At 29.1% G+C, this 27133-nt stretch overlaps 1 protein-coding gene across 6 annotated transcripts; it reads right to left on the minus strand.

Annotated features, from left to right (window-relative positions):
- Positions 1-291: 291 nt before the first annotated feature.
- Dmtn (transmembrane and coiled-coil domain 2 protein Dmtn) lies at positions 292-23772 on the minus strand. 6 transcript variants are annotated; one of them, XM_014424123.3, is made up of 13 exons: positions 23613-23772; positions 23107-23247; positions 20996-21155; positions 18311-18449; positions 17046-17277; positions 16860-16904; positions 9805-9887; positions 9547-9650; positions 8756-8944; positions 8417-8638; positions 4670-4851; positions 4261-4379; positions 292-3256 (listed from the first exon to the last, which is right to left on the minus strand). In XM_014424123.3, the coding sequence occupies exons 2-13, from the start codon at positions 23190-23192 to the stop codon at positions 3252-3254; spliced, it is 1566 nt and encodes a 521-aa protein (XP_014279609.1). In that variant the 5' UTR covers positions 23193-23247; positions 23613-23772; the 3' UTR covers positions 292-3251. The 6 variants fall into 6 exon arrangements, with proteins under 6 accessions (XP_014279609.1, XP_014279608.1, XP_014279610.2 ...); XM_014424122.3 differs by having other exon boundaries at positions 23338-23772; XM_014424124.3 differs by lacking the exons at positions 23107-23247; positions 23613-23772 and adding an exon at positions 22274-22394 and having other exon boundaries at positions 9868-9887.
- Positions 23773-27133: the final 3361 nt, after the last annotated feature.

Consider the following 27133-nt stretch of genomic DNA (forward strand, 5'->3'; position numbering starts at 1 on the left):
TCATTGATTCAAAAGTCCTGTTTATTATGTTGAAACATACCTGGTTGACACATCATAAACATAACTTGGGAAAAGTCTTTTTGTAGAATTTTGTACTGCTTTACATTAAATGGTAAAGCATTTTACATTTATCTCAAGTTCCTGTAAGCTACTTGTAATTTGCACAAACATCTTCATTGGTTTAAAAATAACTATGTATGTTTATTATTTATGTTCCTTGGTTCTGTCATTATTTTTATTAGGTTGTCTGGACTGATTTTAATGTTAATTATTAAACGATAAAAAGAAAAATGATATAAATATAACATTTTATTTCTCCTATTTGATAACTTACACAACAAAATCGTCTATAACATGGTTTAATACTTACTTAATAATAGTGATTACACAGTAAGTATTTAAAACAGAAAAAATACAATACTATTTCAGGTTAAAACTGAAAGTTCAACAGTACCTTCTATCAATTGTAAATGGATACAATAAAAAAAAATAAAATAAATACATGAGTGGTTTTTACAGATATTTGAATAGTTTAAATATAATTCAAATATGGGACGGACATACATACACATACATACACTCACTCATTCAAGCATTCATACACATATTTCCAATTCCTACTTAAAAAATATTTACCAAACGAAAATTAGGAAACAAAACATTGCATTATTAGTCTTTACATTTTATATTTTAATAAACAATACCTTTAATGCATATAAATAATTTTTTTTAAATCACAAGATAGATAGAAATAATTTTGAAAATTGAAAATGCTTTATAAACAATAACTGGCATAGGAAATTTGACAAAGGATATCTAATGCTAACCTTACAAATTTCATAGCTATCTTCCTCAACGACTGAATAGTCTCTGACAGGCATAACTTATTATCACAATAAAAAATTCCTTCCCAGTTTATCATAGGGGCATATTCTTATTCTTTACATTATTTCCCCAAAAATGCTTTGCCTATCTCGAAAGTAGTATTATTTTTCAAAACTACTTAAATCTACAGAAAATTGACTAATGAAAAGCGCACAGTCATAAAGTATTCTACAATAATTATCACAATTTTCAAAACTACATAGTTAAATAGGGCTTAACACACAGAGTTTTATTAAGGGTATATTATCATCAGACTTTTACTAAATGAGTTGCAACTCATTAGGCCCGAATACAAAGAAATCGCTTAAATTTAAGAAATAATAATTCATAAGCATCAATTAAAAATATAAAGTTTTAATATAATAAAATATAAAAGTATAAACCATAAACGATTGCACGAATTATTTTAAGTAAATTCCAAGACCAAAAAGTCAACATACATTTTACAACTTAAGGGGAGAGGAGAGGTCAAGCAAATCCAAGTTTCTAAGACAGGTAATTATCGCCATTTCTTACAGTACACTATATTTATTGCTAGATTGAAGAACTTTTAAAGTATAAAATATTTTTTTAAATATATATTTCATCATGTTTTTCTTTTATTTTAATTTTTTTTTTTTATCACATGCACAATAAGTATATAAATCCCTTTTCTCCTTATCCTTTTTCTATTTAGTTTTTTTTCTTTTTGTTTTTTTACAGATGAAGTAATTGGATTTGTGAATATTTTGAGCCATAGTGTTAAAATTTAATCTAATTAAATTCATAGAGAATGAATAAAGATATACTGTCTCTCAAATATAAAATGAATCGTTACCTTTTATAATAGAACAAAACAAAATAAGAAACTTAATTTATTAATTACACTGAGACAACAAATAAAGTGGCTACCCTTTTCCGATATGCGGAAAATGGATCTAATACAGATTCATTCTAACACATTATTTCTAATCACCATTCAACATAGAAAATAAGATCTTTATTTATTTTTGGAAAAAGACAAGAAATCATTTCCACTTGTTTTCAGGGTTTTTTTGTTAACTTTGAAATTAACGATATAATTTAAAAAACATTAGAATGGAAGAATTGCCTAACAAAACAAAACAATTTGAACCCGAAAGTTAATCATGTTACAAAATTTTAACTATAATACTGCTTCAAAGTTATTTAAAACATTCAAATTAAAACACTGTAAGACCCTCATTTCGTTACCTGATGTAACAAAATTCTTTAGTTTTTGCCATAAGATAAATAAGAGTTTTCAAAAATATATGTATCAAAAATTTGATTTATAAAACAGACAATAATATGAAGTGCTTTAATTGAAATTATAATGTTGTATTTCAGTTTTGCAAGGGACTTGAAACAGATACATTTAAATAATTGCATACACAATGTGCAAAATATACCTTTACATATATAAATATATTTATATTACATTAATACTTAATTGTCTTAATTTAAATAGCTCTCTTTACTTTTGATAGGATTTTCATAAAATATCAGAATATAGGTATTTTTATAAGATTAACAAATAATCAATATTAAAACAGAAAATAGCACAAAAATAAATAATTTAAAAAACATAAAACGTATCAAGAATAATAATAAAAAGAAAATTCTAGATATACAAGTTTTAAAAACAATATGGCATATCCAGAAATTAATTAAAAACATTACGTGGAATGTAATCTTTCAAAAATAAGAGAGAAAAAAAATTTTCATTTTGTATAATTAAAATACATAAAAATAAGTCAGAGAAATAATGTGATATGATCATTAAATTTAAACCTCTGTGAATAGTATTAACACACAAAGGAAGTAAATTCGTTCAATATTATCAAAGCTATAACCAAGTGGTCAATTTATCAACTACTATCTTAGCTATGTACAGATTTACAACAATCACAATTAAGGCTCAACAAATAACAATTTAAAATGCCTAAACAGGGTGGAATAAAATTGTAAAGGAATAAAACACATTAAAAAAAATTTAACATCCACACACTCATACTGGATTTTTTAAGGACAAGCTAAAGGTACATAGCAGTTAATTTTCCTTTTTCAACTGTGTCATGTAATAAGATTTTAAACAAGCATACATCAAATGAATTAGTGCTAGAAATAGTATCACATAAATTGGGCCAGGTGCATATGTTATGCTTCAGTATTTAGACAGCACATGGTTAGTATATGAATATGTGTATATAAGAATGTATATATATACATATATATAAAATATATGATATATATATATACATATATATTGCACAGGTCAAAGGGCACTTGAGCGAGGAAGAGAGAGCCTCCTTTTGAGATCAACAGAAAATCAAGCTGAATGCTTATCCTCAAGGCTGCATTTGTATTCATCCTGCAAAGAAAAAATAATTTTGTAAGGTAGCAATTTTAGCTATTTATAAATAATAAAAATGGTGCTCACTATTCCGACATTATAAACCATATAAAACCACATTTATTATCATTACTAATAAAATTATGTTAGTAGTATAACAATAGAGATAAAGTAATTAAACAATTTTATAAAAATATTTATATAGAATATCTAAAAATAAGATAACAAATAAAAATAATTTATTTCCAAAATTTGGGGACGAGCCTATGGATGGGCAGATGAATCAAAAATTGCTTATTTATACTCACAAGTGATTCATCCATAGTCTAGTAATAGCTTAAAATTTGGCTGAACCTAGCCTAGAGGTAAATTTAAATTAATTTCTGTCAGAGGATTTTTATATACAAATTTTTAAAAAATAAGATGATAAAAGTTTACCATTCCCTGGAGGTTAGTTGACCTATATGGCAGATATATCAAAATGGCCACCATATATTTGTAGGTTTATTGCAAATAATTCCTGAAGTATTACAAGTTGCTGAAATACCAATATAAATTTCATTTAAAGATCTTCAATTTGTGCCCTAGTTGAGTTCTTTAAGTTTAATAATTCCGAGATACTGTTTTTCCAAAATCAATGTGTTTTTTTCCAAGGAACAATATTTTGTTAATATATGCAAATATCAAGAAAACTTGTGTTCTGAAGAAAGTGAAACTACTTTATGGTGGATTTCATGTACTTCAAGTTGAGCTCTAATAGAACTATTTATGTTCTTCTAAATGCATTCTGTCAAGAAACAGAAAACCAAACTTTTTTTATAAATTAGAAATCAACATTTTATGAATTTATGATGGCAAATATCATGGAAACTTCCATCATTACAGAGTGAATTTACTTATTGAGAGGTAGCACTAAAATGAAGTTAGGACAATTCAGATGGAAGTGTGTAAAGAAAATATTACATTTTTTTTTCCAGCTTCAATTAATTTTATTTTTAGTCTACTGATTTTCATTAACTTACCTTGGGAAAATATTCTGAACCGGGACGTTAACTGCGTCGATAATTCTGTTAATTCATGCCACTGTTTCATGACAATTACAAAGGCAACTACCAAAATCGCAGTAGTAAGTATATGTAACCTATGAGATAATATTCTTAATTAATAAATACAATAAAAAATAATAAACAATGAAAAAATATATTTTCATAACATGATTTGTGTTATATAAATATTTCGTTAACAACATCAATAAAAAAGTTTTAGATATAACTGAGTAAAAAAAAAAAAAAAAATTATAACAAAAGCGACCAGATATATTAATCATAATGACCATTATTATCAAAACCGATTCATTATAGCTGATAAGTGGACTACTAGAGCAAACAAAACCCTTAATTAAATATTAAAAAATTATATTACACACATTACCTAGTTCGTAAAAATGGCATTATAATTCCTGCAGCTGTAGCAACCACCAACAGAATAACCTGAAGTACTGTAAGAACAACATTGATTAATTTCACTAAAAATGCCCTGGCATAAGAATTGTCAATTCCCTCAAGTGTAAGGTACTGCTGGTGCTGAGCTTGCTGATGTTCCATTTTAGAAATCTAGAGGAAAAGGATAACATAATTTAAGTATAGAAATAAAATTATATACAATAACATAAACATAGTCAGTTTAAGCTTAACTATATTTAATCGATTCAAATTACATACAAGACACAGGTACTTTAAATACACATGTCCAATTATTTTATTTTAGAGGTTTCCTAGGATTAGGCGCAGTAAACGGCCAAATTGAGTCATCATAATAGTAGTCTCAGGTCAGATTTGAACTGGCACCACTGCATTTGTGAGGTTACTAAGGTGAAGCCTCGACTCCCTTAAAGACAAAGAGGAGCGAATAATCCAAAAAACTGATGGAATCAAAGCTCCTGAAGGACAAAAAGGCCAACAACCTTACCCAACAAATTTTTTTTTTTTAATTCATCCTTTTATTTAATTGTTTTGAGCCTTGTGCATTTAGAAAAGATGGAAGAAATGATAATGGTAACATTAAATAGATAAGGCATAGATCCATTCATAATTATTTTGGATTTCCATTTTACTCAATGTTTTCAGTTGTAACACCTTCCCTATACCTCTTTATAGCAGAGGAAGAAATCAATTCTAAAAACATCCATAACACCATTTCTAATGGTTAGAAAAATCCTTTTCTATGGTTTAGTAATCCTGTTGTTGCAGCCAAAAAGATATTAAATATAGTATCTATAAAAATAAAATGCAAAATGTAAATACAACAATTACAGTGTTAACTGCTTACACAAGACAGCACTTATCAGCTATGCTACCTGGTTTAATTCCACCCCGGTTTAGACTCAGATGTATACTAGCTCACAATGAGGATTTGTCTAACCAGCTGCAACTTTATTATTGGATATCATTTTGCTTCCAAAACAATTCATTTTCATTCTGGGGCCAAAGATTCACACCTTTTAACAATATTCATGGGTCACCGACATTATCATTTTATTCTTTTATTAGACAGTTGGAGAACAATCTTTCATTTATTAGTTTCTTATGTATAACCCTTTATTTTGTTTACGCTTCATTCTACATTTTTATTTTATTGAAATAAAACTAATTTACCGACATTCAACTCGAGAAAAAAAAAATGAGATGAAATGGAGATGGTGGGAGAAGCAACACTGGTCAATTATAGCAGGAAAATTCTTATATTGTAATAGAAGAGTAGGAAATTACAGTAGCTCAACAATACCAGCAGTATTGTTCCGACTGAGTGAACTCCTGAAAGCCTCTACTCTTTTCCTCCAATATAAAAATTTTCCTCATAGAATTGATTTAGGAAATGACTGTTCTATTCCAATTATTATACTAGAACTAATATTTTCTGCCTTAATCTATAAGAGGGATCGCTTATAGTTCCTCATTATAATGAGTTACAACTTAAAATTCTATCTTGATGGTAAAAACTGGAAAAAATAACACCAAAAATGGAATGATAACATTTTTTTGAACCTTTGAATCAAACTAACTTGAAAATTAAAAATTGAGAGAAATGTTCATTATTTTAACCTCTTTGTAATGGGCTAAATTCAAAACAATTTTGATTGTAAACAGAATTAGAGAGGCGAATAGTGGAAAAGATAGTGCCAAAAACATCATTGTTAGGGGTAGCCATTTTTGTTTGTCTAGCCATGTTCCCATCCCTTTCATATTGTTGGAATAAATTTAGTTAAAAGAATGTTCATTTTTAAAGTGAACTTAATCTAAACCATTAATAGATTAGATTCGAGGTGGTACAATTGTAGTATTTACAAGACATATTGAAAACATTCACAAAATGTTTACATTACTTATTTTAGCTATCATAAGCCAATTATATCAACATTTACTAATAACACAAATGATAATATAAACTATAATTTCACAAATGAAGAGTATAATTAAATAAAACATTATTTAATAATTGAAGCATGGCAATGGAAAAGGCTGTATATGCCAACAGAAAAAAAAAGGTAGCAGGCCACAATTGTTTTTCAAAAATTATATATAAAAAAAAAAAATACAGCTCTAGGAACTAAACCGTTGAAGATAGAAACTTCCAGTGGTTACTATTCAACGGTTTCTTCATCGTCATCCCATTAAAATCTCATTTTTTGTATTTCTGGCACTTAGAGCTTTTCCATTTCCATGCCTCAATTATAATTAAATAGGCAAATGAAATAAATAAAAATGTTTTCGTGATTTTGTAAAATAAATATCATTATTAATAAAATTTCAATTTATTATTTCATTTTTAAAGTTTCACTTCTGTTGCCAAGTCCCAAGACAGTCACAATTTTTTTTCATTGATTTATAGTTCATTAACTTTCTCTTATTGAGAAATATTTATTTTATCTATACTTTCAGTATATTGAGAATATATGTTTAGTTAAACTTTCATTAGTGTTCATTAAGACTTTTCTTTTACTTCATATCTATTTCATTTTCATATTTATGTTGTATTCATATTTAAACACATTATATTTAGTCTAATTTTAACCAGCCTCTGGAAGATGGACAGTTAAGGTAATGTTCAATTTTGAACCCCCACTACACACAAGCCAATCGGTTGAAAAGCTAGAAACCCTCTAAAAGAGTAAATAATTCTTTCATTCCAAATCTAAAACAATTATCTCAAAAACCATTAATTGTTATAGGAAACTGAAATACTATGTTTCTTTATGATCTATTTCTGTAGTAGTTTTGACATGACAACGTCTTATAAATCATTTTGCGGGATGCAATGTTAGAAAAAGTGTCCCGTAACGGAAGTAGATTGTTTTGTTTACATTTAATACAAAACATTATTGGATAACTATAGTAACCATTTAAACATTTTACTTATATAAACTTTTATTTTTGACGTGACAACGTCTTATAAATCATTTTGCGGGATGCCATGTTAGAAAAAGTGTCCCGTAACGGAAGTAGATTGTGGGGGAGGTAATTAGTAGTGTAGTAGTGGGGGTAAGAGGATTATAGATGCTGAGAGTCATGCAGGCAAAAGTGTCCCGTAACGGAGAAGGTAGTGGTGGGGATGGGTAAGAGTGAGGTGGTGGGGGTAAGAGGATTATAGATGCTGAGAGTCATGCAGGCAAAAGTGTAGCGTAACGGAGAAGGTAGTGGTGGGGGAAGGAAGCCTGAGATGATCTTTAAATTATGCATGAAATTAAGAATATGGTGATAATAATAAAATTCATTGGAATTAATTAAACTACCATCGTCCGATTATGAATAGAATATTGGAAATAAAGTCTTAGAATTAAGTATAACTGTATAAATATTTTGTATAACCAAGCAAAAATAAATATCTGAATTCAATATGTGAACTGGTTTATTATTTCAAATATATAACATTGGATTGATTTTAATTTATATTTATGTAATATTAGCATAGAGTATACGTTGTCACGGAAACATGTCGCCTCGGCGCGAAGCGCCGAGGCCTACACGGGCACGGTTTTTTTGTTAGTTATGAATAAGATACAACCTTATCTTATTTATTTAAATTTTTTTTAATATCAATAAATTTAACAAATGGCAATATAAGATTTATGACAAATTCCAAAAACCAATTCGTCTAAACCAAATTTAAAAAAATAATTACCTTTGTCTGGCAAGATTCTAACATGTCATGGATGTCTCTTAACCTCTCCTCACTCTGGTATTGAACCTTTTCCTCCATATCAGAAATAGCTGTCTTTAAGTTTTCAACTTCATTCTGATGCAATTCTGTCAGATCATTGACTTGTTCTTCAAGCCTTTCGCACCTAAATCTCTCTTCAGTCAATGCTTGGTTAAGGTCATTTACTTCTTTTTCCATCATTTTCTATAAAAAATATTTGTTTAAACCACAATTTAATGTTAAATTATAGTAAGTAAACATCTGTCACTTAATACAATGAGTGAATTTTATTTGAAGACATGGATAATTGAAATAACAAACCTTCATAGATTCAAGCTGTTCTCTCATCCTTTCAGATTCATGTTTTCTGACACGCAGTTCAGCATATACCATTTCAATGTTAGGTGTGTTGGCGACATTCTGAGGATGAGTGGTGGAAGATGGTGGGGATGTTGTTTGGGCACCTCCAGGCATACTTTCACTAGTAACAGAACTACACTCGGATCCTTCCTGTATTGATCAAAATGCTATTAACTTCAAAATACTCAGAATTACATCTACATAACAAGACTATAATGAACATTTGACAGCAATTTAATTACATTTTAAGAAACAAACAACACTCAGATTCCATTAAATTATAAATGACACTACACAACATCATTTAAAAAATAATTCTAAAAGGTTCTATTGATATTACCATTAGCTCTCTACACTAATTCAAAAATGAAAATAATGTAACAGTTAAATAAAATTTCACAAAAATAACATGATTCTAAACTAAACTTCCAAATAAATAAGGGAGAGGTGTGTATGTCTTTCTAGTTTAATGATTAGTGTCTTAGATAAAATGAGATTGTGATTCTTGGAGAAATAGATTTGAATTCTAAAACCACAGAGGATGAATAAGTCACTGCTTACAAAATAAATAAATAAAACAAGAGACCAAACCACTCTTAAAACCCAAATCAAAATGGTTAGCATTTAATTAGGCCAAAAAGATAATGTTTATTCATGCAAAAGCAAATCGTTCTTTTCCTATTTTTTCATTATGAAAATTCCCTTCTTTGTAAACAAAATAAATTAATCTGAATGATCTGAATTACAGTTACCTCTGATGTAAATTTCAGACCCGAATTAAGACTGCAACCACCAGGTAGTGTGGCACTTCCATGATGCGTCTTCTCTTCTTCTAAGGAATCAGACTCACCATTTCCTAAACCAAAATTTTATCAAATAAAAAAAAGTAAAAAGTTTTTTGTCTTTCCTACATTTTTATTTGTTACTAGTATTTTTTTTTTTTGCCATAAATTAATACACACTTAACCTCCCTTCTAAATGTTGAATGGGTAAAATAAAATTACTCTTACGTGACAAAGAATTAATATTGTCAGCACTTCCAAATTTATTCCGAATCAAATGAGCAAACTCACGTGGTTTTGACATCACTGATCTGCAAAACAAAATTAGAAATTAGAAATTTACATAAATAGAAATAAATTTTAAAGGAATCATAAAATATTCTTAATAACAACATGTTCAAGCTTTAAGAATATTCCACAACAGAAGGAACAAAATTCACTCATGCTTTGTTAATTAGATTTTTGCTTTGCTACATTTTTTATTAATTTCAATAATTGAATGGGTTTAATGCTCTTGTGTCCTCCAAGTTCTCCTGAGTTCAGAAGGTTCTCAACTCTCAACTCTTAGGAGGTTACCAACCAATTCTAGTTGAAGGTGCGAAAGTTAAGATTTATTATATAGGTTTTATTTATTCTACCCAAAGAATAAATAGACCCTTCCCGGGAGCAAACATGACTAGAACCAGTTTCACTTTTAAACCAAGAATGCTGATTCAAGATGCTCAGGCTTCATAGCTGCTTTGTTTAATACATACAAAAAGTAGTCAAACATAAACCCTTGGTCAATCTTATTGGGTTTTATAAACAGTAAAAATTGACTTATTCCTTCGAGATTAGGGGAGCTAGTGAAACACTCTGCCAAATCTATATCTTTACTACCTGATAAGGCAGAAGAGAGTCACCAGCAAAGTTAAGTATGTTTGTATATATGTATATGTAGATGACCAAATAACCAATTATTTTCTTTATAAAGTATTCTTTTATTATTTTATTTTATCGGAGATTTTACTTTCATTTTTCATACATCTACATTTAATTTAAAACATGATTATAATTTTTTTTAATTTTATTGTTTTTCCCAACAGAGCATTACTTTTTATTTCTTATTATAACCGGGAATTAATATTCTTATTTTCTTTTCTTTTTTTTTATATTTTCTTGTATATTTATTAGCATTTTCTCTAGTATTAATTTTTTTTGTTATCAGAAATATTTATATTTTATCTTTTTTCAAATAGCGTTGCATCTTTTCTTTTTATTGTATCTTAAAATTTATATTTTTATTTTTCACATTTCTATATATATTTCGATACGATCTTCCTTTATTAGTTCAACTATTACGTTATTGAATACAAAAAGGAAATTAGTAAATGTATCCTCTCCCTTGATGATAAATCAAATACTTATTTCATCACATCCTCACTCAATCTCTTTATTCCATTTAGAAATTTGATCCAGTCTTCACTGCTTCATATCCTTTCCTTACCTATACATGACTAGTATCCTAACATCCTGTCATATTAACTCCCAATCCCTTCCCGCACACTATGACGAATTCTTAGATTATTTCCTCGTGGTGTTGCCCTATATGTTCATGATAGTCTGAGCACCAAAATCTTCTAAAGTCTCCTTCCCTTGACATCCCCCATTTGGAATGCATTTTTTTGTTCAAGTTTGCTCCAGCTTCTTTTCCCTCCTCTATGTTGGCATTTACATTTGAGTCCATTTTTATGATACATTTGAATCCTGCTTCCTTACATTAATTCCTCTCCTCTCTTTTAAAATGTAATAATCGCAGGCGATCTCAACACCAACATTCTCACAAATTCCCCCGATAGATCATACCTCATAGACCTCCAGCCAATATTCATTCTATCCAAGCAACTTGAAAGACTAGTCCAATTCCAACTTATTTTTTTTTCCTTTTCCTATGTCGGCCCAAGACTCCCGTTGGAGTCCTACACTGCCCCTGTTGTTATAATTCCAACTTAATAATTGTCTCGAGCAAAAAACTCCTTAACACTTTTCAATCCGGTTTTCGCTCCCAACAGTCCACACGATCTGCCTTATTAAAGATTTCTCAAGACATTAACATTAACGATCTCCCTGATTCCATTCACATTACCACTTATATGATGACGGTTTCCAAATCTACATATCCTTTCATCCCTCCAAGATGCTTGAGGCCATCCAAAGGATGTAAGAAGATATACATAGCATTAACGCATGGGCGATAAACGACTTGATATTGAATGCTGAAAACTTAAGGCCATTCTTATTGGTTCCAAGCGCCTCCTTTATTCCCTCCATTACAATCCCCTCCTTTCCTTAACAACCAATCAATTCTACACCACAATAAAAAAACCCTGGAGTCACCTTTGACCAATACCTCACCTGGATTAATCGTATTTCCCGTATCACCCGCAAGTCCACAACTGTACCTAAACAATTTCTAAAATTTCATGATTCCATTCCTCAGAACACCCAGTATCCTCTTGTTTTCCCCTACTTTGACTATGGTTCCTTGGTCTACAGAGAGCTATATGCAGGTTTAGAGTTGAGATTGAAGAGACATGTTCGAGTTTCCAAGGCACCTCCTTGGTGTTTTCCTATTCCAAGTTTTTAAAATTAAAACAATATATCCTTGATCTCCTCAATCTAGTATCAATCATCCATTCATTTACACCAGATCCTAACCAATCAATTTAAATATGCCCTCCCATAGAAACCACCTCATTTAGCAAATCCTCTGTCAAACAGGTAATCTTCTGGAATCCTCTTCCAATCTCCATTCATCAATCCTCATCTATCCTTTCCTTTAAATAACATCTATTCCTTCATCTAATGCATAACCTAACTTCCGCATCATTGAGCTATGTATACAGCCATTATTGATTACTATTATAAATTACAATTTAACCTAAGGTTTTTATATTATTTCAGCATGTGCACTGAAACTTTTAAATGTCTGCCATCAATTAACCTTACTATGTGAACAATGTATTTATTCTTAGGGGACATTTGTCCCAGAATAACATTATTTTTTCATTCAATCATACATTAAAAATTGACTTATAAATAAAATATTCTAATGACAAATCACAGAACACAAAGAAATATATATCTTTTTTAACCCCTTGCCTTACAATTTAATGATAAAACAACGATTTAGACACATTTGACACGGCCGCCCCACCATGTCTCTGATCTTTGGGCCCATTCAGCATATTATGTCCCTGATAAAACTTGTATATGTTTGGTCTGATAGACTTACCACGTTTCAGTTAAGCAAAGGGGTTAATATACAGTTTCCTATTTAATTTTCTGGTCACTAGACTTCATTGAAATATGTTTTATTAGTTATACGAATATATCAAAAACAAAAAACCAGGAAATTACAAAACTTACAATAATCTCAAATAGCAATAATCCAGATATTATTGATACCATTCTTAATTAATAGAATTATATAGTTAGTTAAGACAAGTAACTAACTACAGTAAATAATTAGCATATACTCCAATTATAAACTTAATAAAAGATTTAAAAAATAAATAAAAATTAATTTAAACTTTAAAATATTTCTTTTAATTAATAATACTAAACTAGCTACTATTAAAGACCACTTGAATATATGAGTTTATCAATATGGAGAGTTTAATCAAAAGCCTTAAGTTTTCTCTTTAACTTTTCATACATAGTGAAAATCCCTAAGAAAAGGCAGAAAAACAATTTATGAAGGCTAGAAAACTAATATATTAAAGAATAAATAAGTACACATTTTTATGGTAAATTATTTAATGGTAATTTGAAAGGTCTTTTAATTCTCAACAAAACCAATCATTTGCTATCCATTACCTACATTTTGTTATTTTAAATTTTGTTTCTTCAAATTTCTGTATTGTGCACAATATATATGCCAATAAACCTCACTGTCATTAAAGTTCCTCAGAAGTATTTTCTTGGATCCACCAACTTTTTACAGAATAAAATCCCACACTATTCGCAATCATAATTTTAAATCAATCACTAACAGAGTATGAGAAAGATTAACATAGATTATTCTTTCAGTTAACCACAGACAAAATGTTGAAAAACATAGAAAACAAATATAAAAGAAAACAAAACATAAATAATACAAAGAAAACAAATAAATTACAAAAAGTAAACAAAATAAAAATAAAAATTTACTAATTAAAAAAAAACAAACACTAAGTTATTGAAACTACAAAATAAACCCAATAAAATCAAACAAGCACAAGGATCTAGATTGTAGCACCAAAGTTAGTCAGTCTATTTAAAAAATGTCTAAATTATTTTTTGTCCATAAAAATTGATATATTACAATAGAATTTAAATATGCCGACATAGTGTAACAAAATTTCAAATTTTGTGAAATATTGATTAGAAGCTTTAACCAAACGATCAAACTTTACGTATCTGGTGAAAAGAAATTAAGCTAGCATTATATGATTGTAGTAGAACATAGACAGCTGTGCTGATTTAAGCAAACAAATGACAAACAGAACGACAATATATAATGCTTTCCAGTAAACCTGTAGAACATAAAAAAGCATAAGTGAGGTAGGAACAGAAACCCAATAAGAAAACAAAATGATAAAATAAAAAGTGCTCTATAAAATGAATCAAGATAAGAATAGGTTTAAATGTGCAGTAATATGAAAATCCTCATACCTTGTATGACATAAGCTTGGTTTATTTTATAAAAATAATGAATTGATTTAGTACTGATATTTAATTGACAAGGCTGGATTAAGTTTAAACATTTTAACTTCTAGCCAAACGTAAACATACAACAAACAAAGCATAATGAACCTCACAATTGAATTGATAATAGAATAGAAAGGTTTATAATGGCTTGTAAACTGCAGTCTCAAGACAAAACAAAACATTCTGCAGATCATGGTCTTGACTCTACTGGATAAAACAAAATCATGCAGAACAAACCATACATATATATTAGAAGTCACAGTACAGCAATCAGTCTCTGGACCTTCAGACAGAGGGAATGTATAAACCAATGCTTATACAGTACACCCTACTACTTATACATTACAACACCCTCACAAAATTTTGATTCCTGATACATCAACATGGATATCCCGGAAACATGGAGAGGTGAATCATTACCCCACGCAACTGCTTACACGGCATGGTTGCTTCAGGGCCTACTTAGCCTGTTTCATACTGGAGGACGGATCATCGTGCCCAACTTGTGATTCTGTGGATGAAACAGTGGAACAAATTTGTTCTTCAATTGTCCAAGTTTTGATAAAAAAAAAAAAAAAAAAAAGAAGAGCTAGACATGAAACTATGCAAGAAATCAGTTCCAGAAAACTTAGTTGCCTTGATGATGACTAGGTAGAAAAATTGGAGTGTTAGAGCAGACTATGCAGCATACATTGGTAGAAGGTTCAAGAGCAGGAATAATAAGATGTACAAAGAAGATGTAGGTAGTTAACATTTATGCCCCGTGAAGTAATGTTGACTGCGCTTCTGCAGAAGAATTGAGGTGAAAAGGAATCTCATAATTTAGTGTAACTTTTATTGTTGCATTTCATCTTATGAAAGATCCCCTCCCCCCCAAAAAAACCTCACAAAATCCACAAAGATCAAATACAGTAAAGAAGGAAGCAAGTTAAACTATGCTACAATGGAGGCAGCCTCTTGACCTAAAAGGAGGAGGGTTGATAAGTTTGATTTCCAGTATAAAGTAAAGGACTCCAAGTGCTTCTTTCATGACATGAAATCAAGCAGACTTGCTTGGTAATTCACCAAATCCAGATGGAAAGAAAGTAAATCGTGACTGATATGATACAGTGGGATTGTGAACAAAGATTGAAGCATAGGATGGCCTTCTTCAAAGAATAAAATTCAACAGTAAAATCATTCGATTACGGACCTATGAGCTTTCATGCTTAAACAGAAATGTTTAAAGAAGAAGTGATCGACAAGCTTCATCACAATAATCAGAACAATGTCCTCGAGAGCTATACTAATGCTATGTTTAAATCTGCCTAGGAGAGTTTTATGAACAAATAAGATCAAAACAACCTTGGTGACTTATGGACCAGCTTTGCACCCTTCAGCATATATCAGGATTTTAATGACAATGGTCAATGGCTTTTTAATGGTCCCAAACTAACTTATGACAAGCCTTAGAAATTGACAAGCAATAAAAGGGAAATTCAAAAAGCCATATGAAGATAATACAATGGGTTTGACCACAAATCAATCATATATATTTTTTTTTTTAAATATGTTACAAGAGGGAATCAACTTTTCAACTTTTGGAATAACATTAATAATAATAGTTAATTGCACATAAGGTAATAATCTGGATCCTTATTTTTTTTTTTTCATAACTGCTTTAATTTAACTTTTAAGTAAGTATCTAATTTGGCTCGAATGAAACATATATACCGTCTCTCATTTTGTAAAATAGTGATCAATGACTAGAGGTGATTCCAAATAATGAAGTTAACCCCAGAAAATAATACTTTTTACCCAAAGTAATACTTATTTTATTTTATTTTTTTTAAATCTGAAACTTAGTTTCACAGTTCTGAACTAAACAAAAATTTTAAGTATTTTTTGTTTTAAATATAATGATCAAATATAAAATAATATCTAGTTTAATAACATGAGAAAAATAAAAATAAGTCTCATTACTGATTAAAGAACTTATTGTTCGAACATGTGAAAATTTAAGTTATGCTGGAAGACTCAATTTAATAGGTCTTCTTGTAACAAGAAATAACTGACAGGGAAGTGTGATAGCAGTACTGTACTTATAATTTCTAAATGAATTCATGAAGTCAATTTGGCTCTTACTACCACCCATGGGTAAAGGGAAAGGTAGGACAGATAAAATCAAAACAAATTTAAATCTCTTTAAATGGAGGGGGATTAGATTAGATATATTTTCAACAAGAAAATTGAAAGAAAGAGACTAAACGTGGAATGAGATTCTCTGGATTATATTAGTAATTTTTTTTTTATTCTTTATGGACAATTTTTTACATTAGAAATTTATAAAAACTTGAATGTAGGTATGAGGAGGAATAATCATTACTTTTTCTTGGTGGAAAAAAACTGTCTTGATAAATCAACTGGATATGTTAGAGATGCAATTTGTAAGGTGAAAAAACCTTCAAATATTAGTGGTTAATGATAAATAAGCAAGAACTGGAATTAATTACAAGCAAAAAAAAAAAAGAAGAAGAAAAGTTAATCGCCACCTTAAAGCTTGCAACACTTACCCAGACAAACCAGTTATACCATCTCGAATATTACCACCCACATGTCTGGGGAATCAATAAAATAGAGTTAGAACATATAAATAAAAAAAATAAAATAAAAAAAATCAATTTCACAATTAAAAAATAAAATAAAGAAACATAGATGGAGGGTTAGAATTGCTATATTATAAAGAAACAAAAACATACTTCAATCCTTGCCCCATGTCCCGCAGGACTTCCCTTGGTTGACGGTGATGGTGAGCTTGTACTCCTTTAGTTTCAAGTTCCTTTAATTTCTTGTTGTAACTTTCCAGTTTCTTCTGAAGTTGTTGAATACACTGAGCTGATTTTTGATTCTTCTTTTCAAAAACTGCTTTAATACGCTGAACTTGGGTCTTGTCAGCATTGGATGCCAATTTAAGATATTCATTTACATTGTCTACAAAAGCAAAAGTAATAATTATATCTGATGAACAATAGGAATAAAAAGTCACAACTTTAATAATAAACCTTACTTATTAGTTCATCTTAAATGCTAAGCAAAAATCTTTCAATGCACAGATATTAAATCGAATAGTGGTAAAATCTTTACTAACTGATAACTCATATAATATCTTTGATGCGCGGTCATAAGGGCTTAAGTCGAAAAAATAAATTTTTCAGGAGAGCAAAAACAAAGTTCAAAACATTATGTAAAATCTAAATATTGATATTTTTGTAATTGTTATTTTTATACAACAATATAGTAGGTAAGTCTATCTGAAGTATTAAGACTTATTACCATCTGGTAACTCTGATTTGGTGCTATAATATGACATAATCTCCAAATGCCCAAAAAGTGACCTAAGCCCTTATGACTGCATCAAAGATATGTTATTAAAATAAAACTAATACATTTTTAATCATTATTTTATAATAAGAACACCATTTCCATTCACAGTAATGAGAATATTATTATTCAAGAATAAAAGTATTATTATAACTAGAGACATCATTATTTTGCAGTAAAAAAACTGACAACGGCAGAAATAAACCCAAGTTTACAGTAAAGACACAAAAAAAAATTATAAAACATCTAAATACTGCATTAATCATCACCTTTATTGCCAATTTATAATATTATTACATAAAAAACTTATCTAACCTAGTTTGAATCAAATTAAACTCTAAATACTCTTTATATTTATGCAAACATACATAAAAACTAAACTACTCTGATTTAGAACCTAGAATTTCACCAATAGCTGAAGAGCTATGAAGAAACTAATTATTAACTCAAAAAATGTTAATATGAATGATGATTAAATGAATTCATAAAGCTTGTAGAATGATCAAATTACATATTGACCAAAGGTTTAAGTTATAAGTGTTGAGGAAAAACAATAATCTAAGATTTGCTATAAAAGTATGACCACTTAACTAAAATAGTAAGTTCAAATAATTAATAAATGATAATACAGTTAAGTAATTACCATCTCTAGCTGTCTGTTCTCCTTTAATGAGATCTTTTGTCCGAGCTATTTTCGTGTACATGTGTTCGATTGCTGCCCGAGTTTTACTTCCATCTCCATCGTCTCCTAAATCCATGGAACCATTTAAGACACTGCCATCCTAAACATTTAACAAAATAAAATAAACATCCTACAATCTTAAAAACAAATTAATTTTGTAAAACTTTTAAATATGAAATGTTAGATATAATACAGATTACATACTATTTTCATAGAGCCTAATTTAATTATCTAAAATTGGAATTCTTTAGAATTGTTACACTGAAAAATTATTGAAATAAATTATTTATTTTAATAATTATTCAATTTTTTTAAATGTAAAATCTCTTATCTGTGCACCTATTAAACTTAAGATAAAAGATAATCCAATTTAATTTTCTAATTAAGATTTAATATGATAAGTATAATAATATTTATTATTTTGAGATAGAAAATTTTTTTTTATCAAACTGTACCACATAAAGTATAAATATTCAAGGATAATTAAAATAATTATTCAAATAAAGAATAATTTATATGACTAAATGCATTCTGACTTCCGACAAACAAAATGTTTTAAATTGTCCAGGAAAACTTGAAATCCTGAGCCCGCGAAGGAATACTGTAATATTCCTGGAAGCCATTTTATCTTACATTAACATTATTAAATCTCAGTTTTTTTAGAAAATTGATGGTGCAAAATGAATAAATGGCAAGAAAAATGCATCAATATTGAACCGATAAGTTGAGTCCAAGAGGTTAATCATGATGCAAAATATATGATGGAATAATTATATAAATTTCCTTTTTCAGGCTTTATTTCGAACATATAGCCTGTAGAGCAAACCAACATAATTATATCATTTAAATTTTTAAAATATATGTTTTTATCAGACTTATATGAATACCTTTATCTTTTCCATATTTATTCCAATGTATATCTTAATCATCTTTTACAGTTTATTATTTCAAGAACTCGGAACAGTAAAATTGCACTATCAAAAAACAATATATTTTTCAAATATAATAACATTTATAATTTTTAAAATATGAGCCAAAGAACCTTGTTAAATAAGGTTGACATAAGCACAATCTATTCATAATGAATATAATATGGATCTATAAATATAAAAAGATAATAGCCGTACTAAATTTCTAATTATAAAGATTGATTCACATAAGAATGGTCATTGAACTGTTCAGTCTTGTAGAATCATTGTAATATAAATAAATATTAACATTGATTATTATATTCCTCTAAATACTCCTCTACTTATAAAGTAAAACTGATCAAAACATTTTCTCAATAACTTTACCTCAATTAAAATCATAGTAACCTATCCCAGAATGTCGAAGTTTGAAGTATAACAAAGTAGAAAACCAAAACAAGACAAGTAACCCCAAATAACCTTTTGAAAATCACTTATCAGAATATTAATCCAGGCTTCCTTTCACCTCTCCTCTCATCTCCTCAGTCCAGATAAGATAGAATATAGTTATTGAAGAAAGATATTAACAGTAAAACCTTTTTCAATTTTTTCCTTCATTCACTTAAATAAGATAGAACTACAAGAATAAACCATTGTAAGAAAAAATTAACTCGCTAGATGAGGAAAGTTTTAAAATAAATATTCATTTAAAAAATGAATAAAATTAAAACATAATAATGACCACTGAAAAATAATCAGATAAGGTATTTATTAATTAAATGGATTATATTAAATTGGTTTAGCACCAGGTGGCAATGAACAATTCCATACGATCACAAAAAGATAAAGCCAACTTAAAATTCATAATTATTTTTTAAATGAAATACAAATATGATTAAAAAATTAATTAAAGGAATAAGGTTAACACCTAACATTTTAACTATGATACTATGAATTCTTATGGTATCTATAGCATTTAATTGACAACAAATTTCCGAATAATCTGTATTAATGAAAATGTACATATTTGTTCGTTCCTAATCTTAAAACTCTGAAAGCTCTGTACCAACCAACATAATTTTTTTGAAAAATAATCTGTTTTGTTTTGGGAAGGTTTAAAGTTATTCTAATCTCCAATTTAAAAAAGTCATGAACAAAATAAAAAAATATTTACATATAACTCAATAAGTACAAATTTTTTGGTGAATAATATATGCTACAATTTGAAAGGTGATTAAATTATCTTAAAAAAAAAAAAAAAAAGAATAAAATAATGATCTAATTCAGACCAGTATTAACAAATAGATTTGTGTTTATTACTTTCCTTGGCAACTATATAAAGAGAGTATCGTCAAATTTTCGAAGTCAATTTTTATCTGATTTATCCACTTTAGAGACCCCTGAATCCAAAAAAAGTGTTTATAGCTGTTGGTCATTTGTCAGTGTGTCCATACCACAATTATAGGGGTAAGGAAAATCATGTAAATGGACACACCAGAGATTTTTAAAGCACTTTCTCCACGTTCCCAATGGTCACCCAATCATTTTTTATCACTAAATCTATATATAAATTTAAAAAATGCCTATAAATTGCTGTTATTTGAACTTTTACAACATAAACTTTTTATAAATGATTTTTGTAGATTTCTTTAAAGAATAAAGTTGGAACATTTCTTTGCCATTAGATTAGAGGTTTATTAAACTAATTATATTTCAAAGTCTTTTAAAATATACCAACCATATCATCTTCTTGTGTTGTATTTAATGCTGTTTCTTCTCCAAAGCCTTGGTTGCCAAAATTTTCAGTCCTTTGAATAGCAGTATCAATGGAACTACAGCGCTCATGTCTGCTACTCACAGGAGATTTACATCTGCTCATTCTCGGCTCTCGCAATGACCTGATGGTGAAATCAGATTATGAGTTTTAATTAATACCAAGTACATATACCATTTAATTAAAATTAATAGGGATAAAAGTTAAAAGACTAGTTTTATGTATTTAATTTCATCAAATATAATTCAAGATCTAAAAGTTAGAGGCATCCATTTTTAATAGTTTCATACACTTTATTACACTTAACCAAACTCTCATTTGAAACATAATTATAAAAGATGTTATTTTTTTTTACAATAAATCTAAAACTAAATTTAATCTCACAGTGATTAAAAATATATACTGGGCATTCTTATTCCAATATAATCTTTTAGCCAGCCAAACACAAAAGTTGTTGGCTGTCTCTCAAAATTAAAACATAAAAGATATTGCAGCAATATATTTTTGGAAAGATTGTTAAATTATAAAAGATAAATAGTTACTTTAAAATTTATTTAAATGCAAGAAATAAATAATAAATCTAGAAACATTTTTTCACTATTAAAGTTTATAATTATTTTGTAAATCAAACAGCATATTGTGAACATGTCATGTAAAATAGCTCAAAACCCTAGTACAATTTATTTTTTTCATTTTAAATTAATTGGACAGAAACATGAATATTAATATGATAAGCTCAAATTGAGACATGATGCTTAGTTCAACAGATAATTAAAATAAATACATTTCAATTGTAAAATCTTCATCACAAATTTTCATTACATAAAAATGAAAAAATAAATTTAAAAAGGGAGGGGCTAGAATATAAACTTCTCTTAGGTGAATACAATCACAATTACATAATATGAAATTAAAAAAATAAATAGCTGTTATTTGAACTTTTACAAGATAAACTTTTTATAAATAATTTTTGTGGATTTCTTTTGTTGGTATATTTCTTTGCCGTTTGATTAGAGGTTTATTAAACTAACCATTTACTTAAGGCAGTAAATAAATTTAAAATATTGGTTCAATAATCATATATAGGCATATGCACAGAAACATTAAAAATAATAAAATAAAGATAATATCAAAATGAGTTAATAATAATTAATTCAGGGCAGTTTAAGAGATCAGAATATGAAATACAATTTAAAAAAATAAGTATTTCATAGAAAACAAATGAAAAATGTTTAACATTACCTCTTAAGGCCTATAAAAAGAGAATAATAATTATTCATAAGCATTACTGTAAATATGTGTTGATATAAACAGACATATGACTCGAATAACATGAAGTGGTTTTTATATCTAATGGTAGACATAACGATCAAACATCTATGAATCATAAAGATAATAAGGACAAGATCAACAGATCATATTTATTAAACCAATGTGAAAACTTAAACAATATCAAACAGTAATGAAAACAATTTTTGATCACTTAAGGCTCTTCTCTAAGCATAGGGAAACACAAAAAACTTGTTCTGTTTATTTAATATTAGTTTGAAGTTAACAACATTTATATCTCAATAATCAAACTCAAATTAAAAAGGACCAACACAATATTTTCACTAAAACAACCTAAAGAACTTCAACCACTTCATTATGCTATTACTTCTATTTAGCATAACATAAAACTATGATTGACAGCCTATAAAAAACTTTAATGTTACAAACAAATCAAATGATATTAATACCCTATATATTGCAGTGTACCTAAACATAAAAAGATTAAAAAAAAAAAAGAGAATTTGAAATTCAAAAACATGATAAACTAAAACAAATATAATCAAAAATTTCATACATATTCTTCAAACATGAACTTCTCAAAAGTTAAAAGATTACATTCAGTAATGTAATTTTTAATTTCAATGTAATTTTTAATGTTTATATCAAATAGATGAAAAATGTCCATATTAATGAGCATTTAAATAGAAAATGAAAGGTTGATTACAAGTAAATGAATAACCTAGTTCACATAGACTATATACAAATATTCTAAAACTAGATACAAAATTATTTAAAAACCTTACCCTGCATTACCAGCTTTAGGGGTCGAACCTGAAAATCTGCTTGGAGAAGGACTTCGACTCTTAGAATAAATATTTAAGCTATCCATTGCTTAAAATGGGAAATCTTATTATTAGAGACACTAAAACACCATTCTCCCATGACTGAGAAACAATACATATAGAATATTAATCCTTTTATAAAAAATGACATGTCAACTATAAATAACTGCTACACCACAATATAATAATTACCGGTGTATTTATTAACCACAAATTCAATCGAAACTAACACGATGATTCGCTGATTAGGGTCATAACTAAGAAAAAATGACTAAATACAAAAAAATAATAATAAAAACAAAGAAATGTAAACAAATACTTAGGGAGATAATTCTGACAATTTCATAGCTAGATATGACTGCATTTAAGATTTTAAAAAAATAATTATCATATTATGACTCATGACATAGTCGTAGATACTGACAATTATTTTTAATCACACGAAACCATATAAACTTGCAAATCACCTAAACAGTCAGCCATTACCGAACACTGATTCAATCACTAAAAATGTTTCATGAAACACAAACAGTAGTATATTATCTGATTCAAAATTTCAATTCATTACACTTGACTCTTAGCTAATTATTTCTATATTATTGAGTGCTAATGCAGTTTTTAACATTAGAAAGTGAAAGTTCATATCTTTTAACAGATATTTGATAAAAACTTTATTAATCAACACTGTTTCTGCAAATATTTCATATAATTCTGTATTTCCTCATACAAAATGAAGTTGATGTTTCAAAACATTTATACCGGCTTGATTACGACTAAATAAGATAAACCAACCCCATTAAAGTACTAGGGCGAGAGGGGGGGGTATAATCAAAATATTAGTTAAGGTAGTATATATTTTTTAAAGCGATTATAATAAACTTCTACTTGTATTTATTAAAGTATTTAAGTATCAAATAAGACTAGACTGAAGAAGTAATCAAGTTACCTGATAACCAAACCATATTTGACATTCTGCAAAACAATTCTCTACTCCGACTGTAAATGAAATTGTTCTGTAGAACAAACGCTAATGTGTCGACTTATCAGACCAGTCAAAAAGACTAATTATATACATGTATACTCTCATTAAATGTCTTCTCTAGTTTACGAAAAAAACAAAAAAAAAACAGTATTTTGGGCTATCATTAAACATTAGACGGTCTGTTTGTTCCAGACCTAATTTAAACAAAAATTACTTAACGTGACGACAGGAATTATTGAGCAATTCAATCCCATATTTGTCGTTGCATGCTCAACAATCCTTACACCGACACCTTCAAATCTGTTATCCGAGAATAAATAAAATTCGGATTGAAAAGTAGGTCCGTCACTCTTTATATTCCACCTCTACCGATAAGAACTCTTCATGTTGACATTCTTCTTTTCCTCTCCTATTTCATTGATTGTTCCTTAAAGATTTTAAAATGGTTGGGCCCTATTGCTAACTTCTATCAGTACACAAAAGCTTCATAATATGTGTAATTTTTTTTTATTACCTGTTACCTGGTCATTTCTGACATAAGGGGGAGGGATTATCTACAGGTAATCAACCTATTTTACTCAGAGGGGGGTCAAGTTTTCATTCCATGGGGCCACCACGAAATAAATGTCAACCCCGTGCCACACTGGAGTAGCGAGGTTGCTAAGGCTTTAACTCTCAAGGCAACAAACGACCTTTAATATAAGTAGTTGTAATTACTAACTGAGGAGAATGATTCTCTTTGATGAGTCCAGCTTCCCTCAGTTATTGCTTAACCCTTATTTCTTCAAACTCGATGCAGGCCATGACAAAGAGCTCTGCAGTTTCCGAATCTCTACAGCTTGGGTATAGCCATGGGCGTAGGCAGGATTTCGCCAAGGAGGGAGCAGACCTCAGCCCATTACACACATACATTCTTTTATTTATAAATATAGTCCATTAGAAAACATTGGGTAAAAGAAAGATATGTAATTCCGCATTCAAACTCCCATCATTTTATTGCTACTTCATAAAATTCAATCATTACTTTTTAAATTTGTATTAGCAATAATCATCATAAATTATTGAAAATCTAGTATAAAAGTAATTATTGCACATAAATACATACAATATACGCAATAAATACTAAAATAAAATAGATGATGAGAGCATCAGCCTTCTGGAATTGCTGGAAAAAATATTAACCATCTCTTCCACGATGGTTGCCTACTTTGATTTATTTTCAACATTCTGAGATAACTAAAATGGAAAATTTTTAAGCTATAATAGAAAGAATGGAATCTAAAAAAGGTTCTTTTTATTCGTTTCCCTCATTATTTTTAGAGATAAGTATCTGACGAATAATTGCGCTCATTGAATCTTACCTTTTTTACCGAAGAAAAGACGAACATTAATCTTGTCCCTCCAAAGGTGTGGTTGTGATCATGTGATCCGTGAAGATGTCAACTCAACAATGTTACCTTACAAATTATAGCATGCTTCCAGAAAGAAACAATCTATCAAATAAGTTCACTATTTTCTTTTTTCCCCCCTTGAATAACAAAAATCTAGGGGGCAGCCGCGCCCCCCCCCCTTCCTACGCCCAAGGGTGTAGGGGTCAATGTCCTACCCGAAGTAGTAGAACTTGGTATGGAGTTTCCTATTTATTATGGTACATTGCAACATCCAGCATTTAGGATCGATCCACTTGGTTTCTAATAGTTAATATACGGTGGGGAAGTATCTTCTCAAGGTAGCGCCTTTCATTATAGTAACCCACCGTCGAATGCACTCCTCAGTATGATCCTGCCACATTATCCTTTTGTTTAGGCGATCCGTTTTGGAGATTCTCCTGAAGACCTGCTAAGCTTTTATGTCTTAAAATCAAACTTTTTTTTCTCTCTCAGAAGGCTGAAACCAGTTACTTCCCTGGTAAGGCCTATGCCATCTCAGGAACAACAGTCCCATTTGGTCAGTGGCAGCAGAACCCTTCTCAGAATTATTGCTAACTTCCGCCTTTGTTATAACGAGAAGTTCTGGTTCCAGCGAGGGGGTGCATGCAATAGGATACCCAATAGAGTTGAGCAGTACTTGATTGTGTTTTCGATTGAAAGTGAAAAGTAAGGGAGTACAGAATACAAAGAGTAATCAAATATCTACGCATTCAACAATTGTGATTATTTTTGTAATCAATTATATCTAATTTAAAAATGATGAGTACTTATGGAAATTATTACATGAAATGTAAAATTGTAAGCTTGTAATCAACTACTTTTTATACTTAATTGCAATGTAATCGAAAATTTTGAGTAATTTTTCAAGATTCTGAGTCATTTTATTGAATTAGAATTATGTAGACATTTCCTTTATTAACACGGCAGGAGTGTCTTACTGTTCCCTATAAGGTGTCTCGTGAACACCTATCTCATGGTGGACGGTTAGAACTATTTTTGTTACATAATTGGATATTATGATGACAAAAATCTTTATCATTACTTTCAATGTAATTTGAAAATGAATTGTAGGCTTATCCATCAGGGACTGAAGAATGGAGATTTCGTAAAAGATAGAAGACCTCGGCTCATGATTTACAATAAGAAACGCAGGTATTCAGATGAGCAAAAAAAAATATGTCACATTAGGAGTGTACTGGTGAGAGAAACGCTGTCTTACCGTTACGAGGTAAAAAGAATAACATAAACAAGCGGAAATAACATCGAAAGGTAGACAAAAGTATATACATAACAGAGAAATACTAGAAAAACACAAAGCTCGTTTCCCAATATGAGCAAAATCCTCAAGGTTATACCTCTCTCAAGATAAAAATACTTATTAACCTTCCGTCGGGCGCAACTAATCTGTGAGATATGGTGTCACTGTTTTGTTGTGGCAAATCTCTGTGCTTCACAGTAGAGGGCGGACCTGCGCAGTATCTTCCCGCTCCCCTCCCACCACTGTTGGGGTGGCGGCATTTTTTTTTCAGTATGGTCACTGACATCGTTAGAGTGTTTTTAATCTGAGAGATTAGTG

Source organism: Halyomorpha halys, unplaced genomic scaffold (assembly GCF_000696795.3).
Source record: "Halyomorpha halys isolate HHAL.00 unplaced genomic scaffold, Hhal_1.1 Scaffold453.1, whole genome shotgun sequence".
Lineage (NCBI taxonomy): Eukaryota > Metazoa > Arthropoda > Insecta > Hemiptera > Pentatomidae > Halyomorpha > Halyomorpha halys.

Bases quoted from the DNA above. Each gene is read 5' to 3' on its own strand.
- Dmtn (XM_067045935.1), bottom strand. From the start codon at position 22,365: ATGTTATTCGAGTCATATGTCTGTTTATATCAACACATATTTACAGTA. The intron at 21,156-22,273 runs GTAATGTTAAAC...TTTCACCATCAG, and splicing joins CTTTTTATAGGCCTTAAGAG to GTCATTGCGAGAGCCGAGAA. The intron at 4,852-8,416 runs GTAATTATTTTT...CTTTTCCTCTAG, and splicing joins TAGAATCTTGCCAGACAAAG to ATTTCTAAAATGGAACATCA.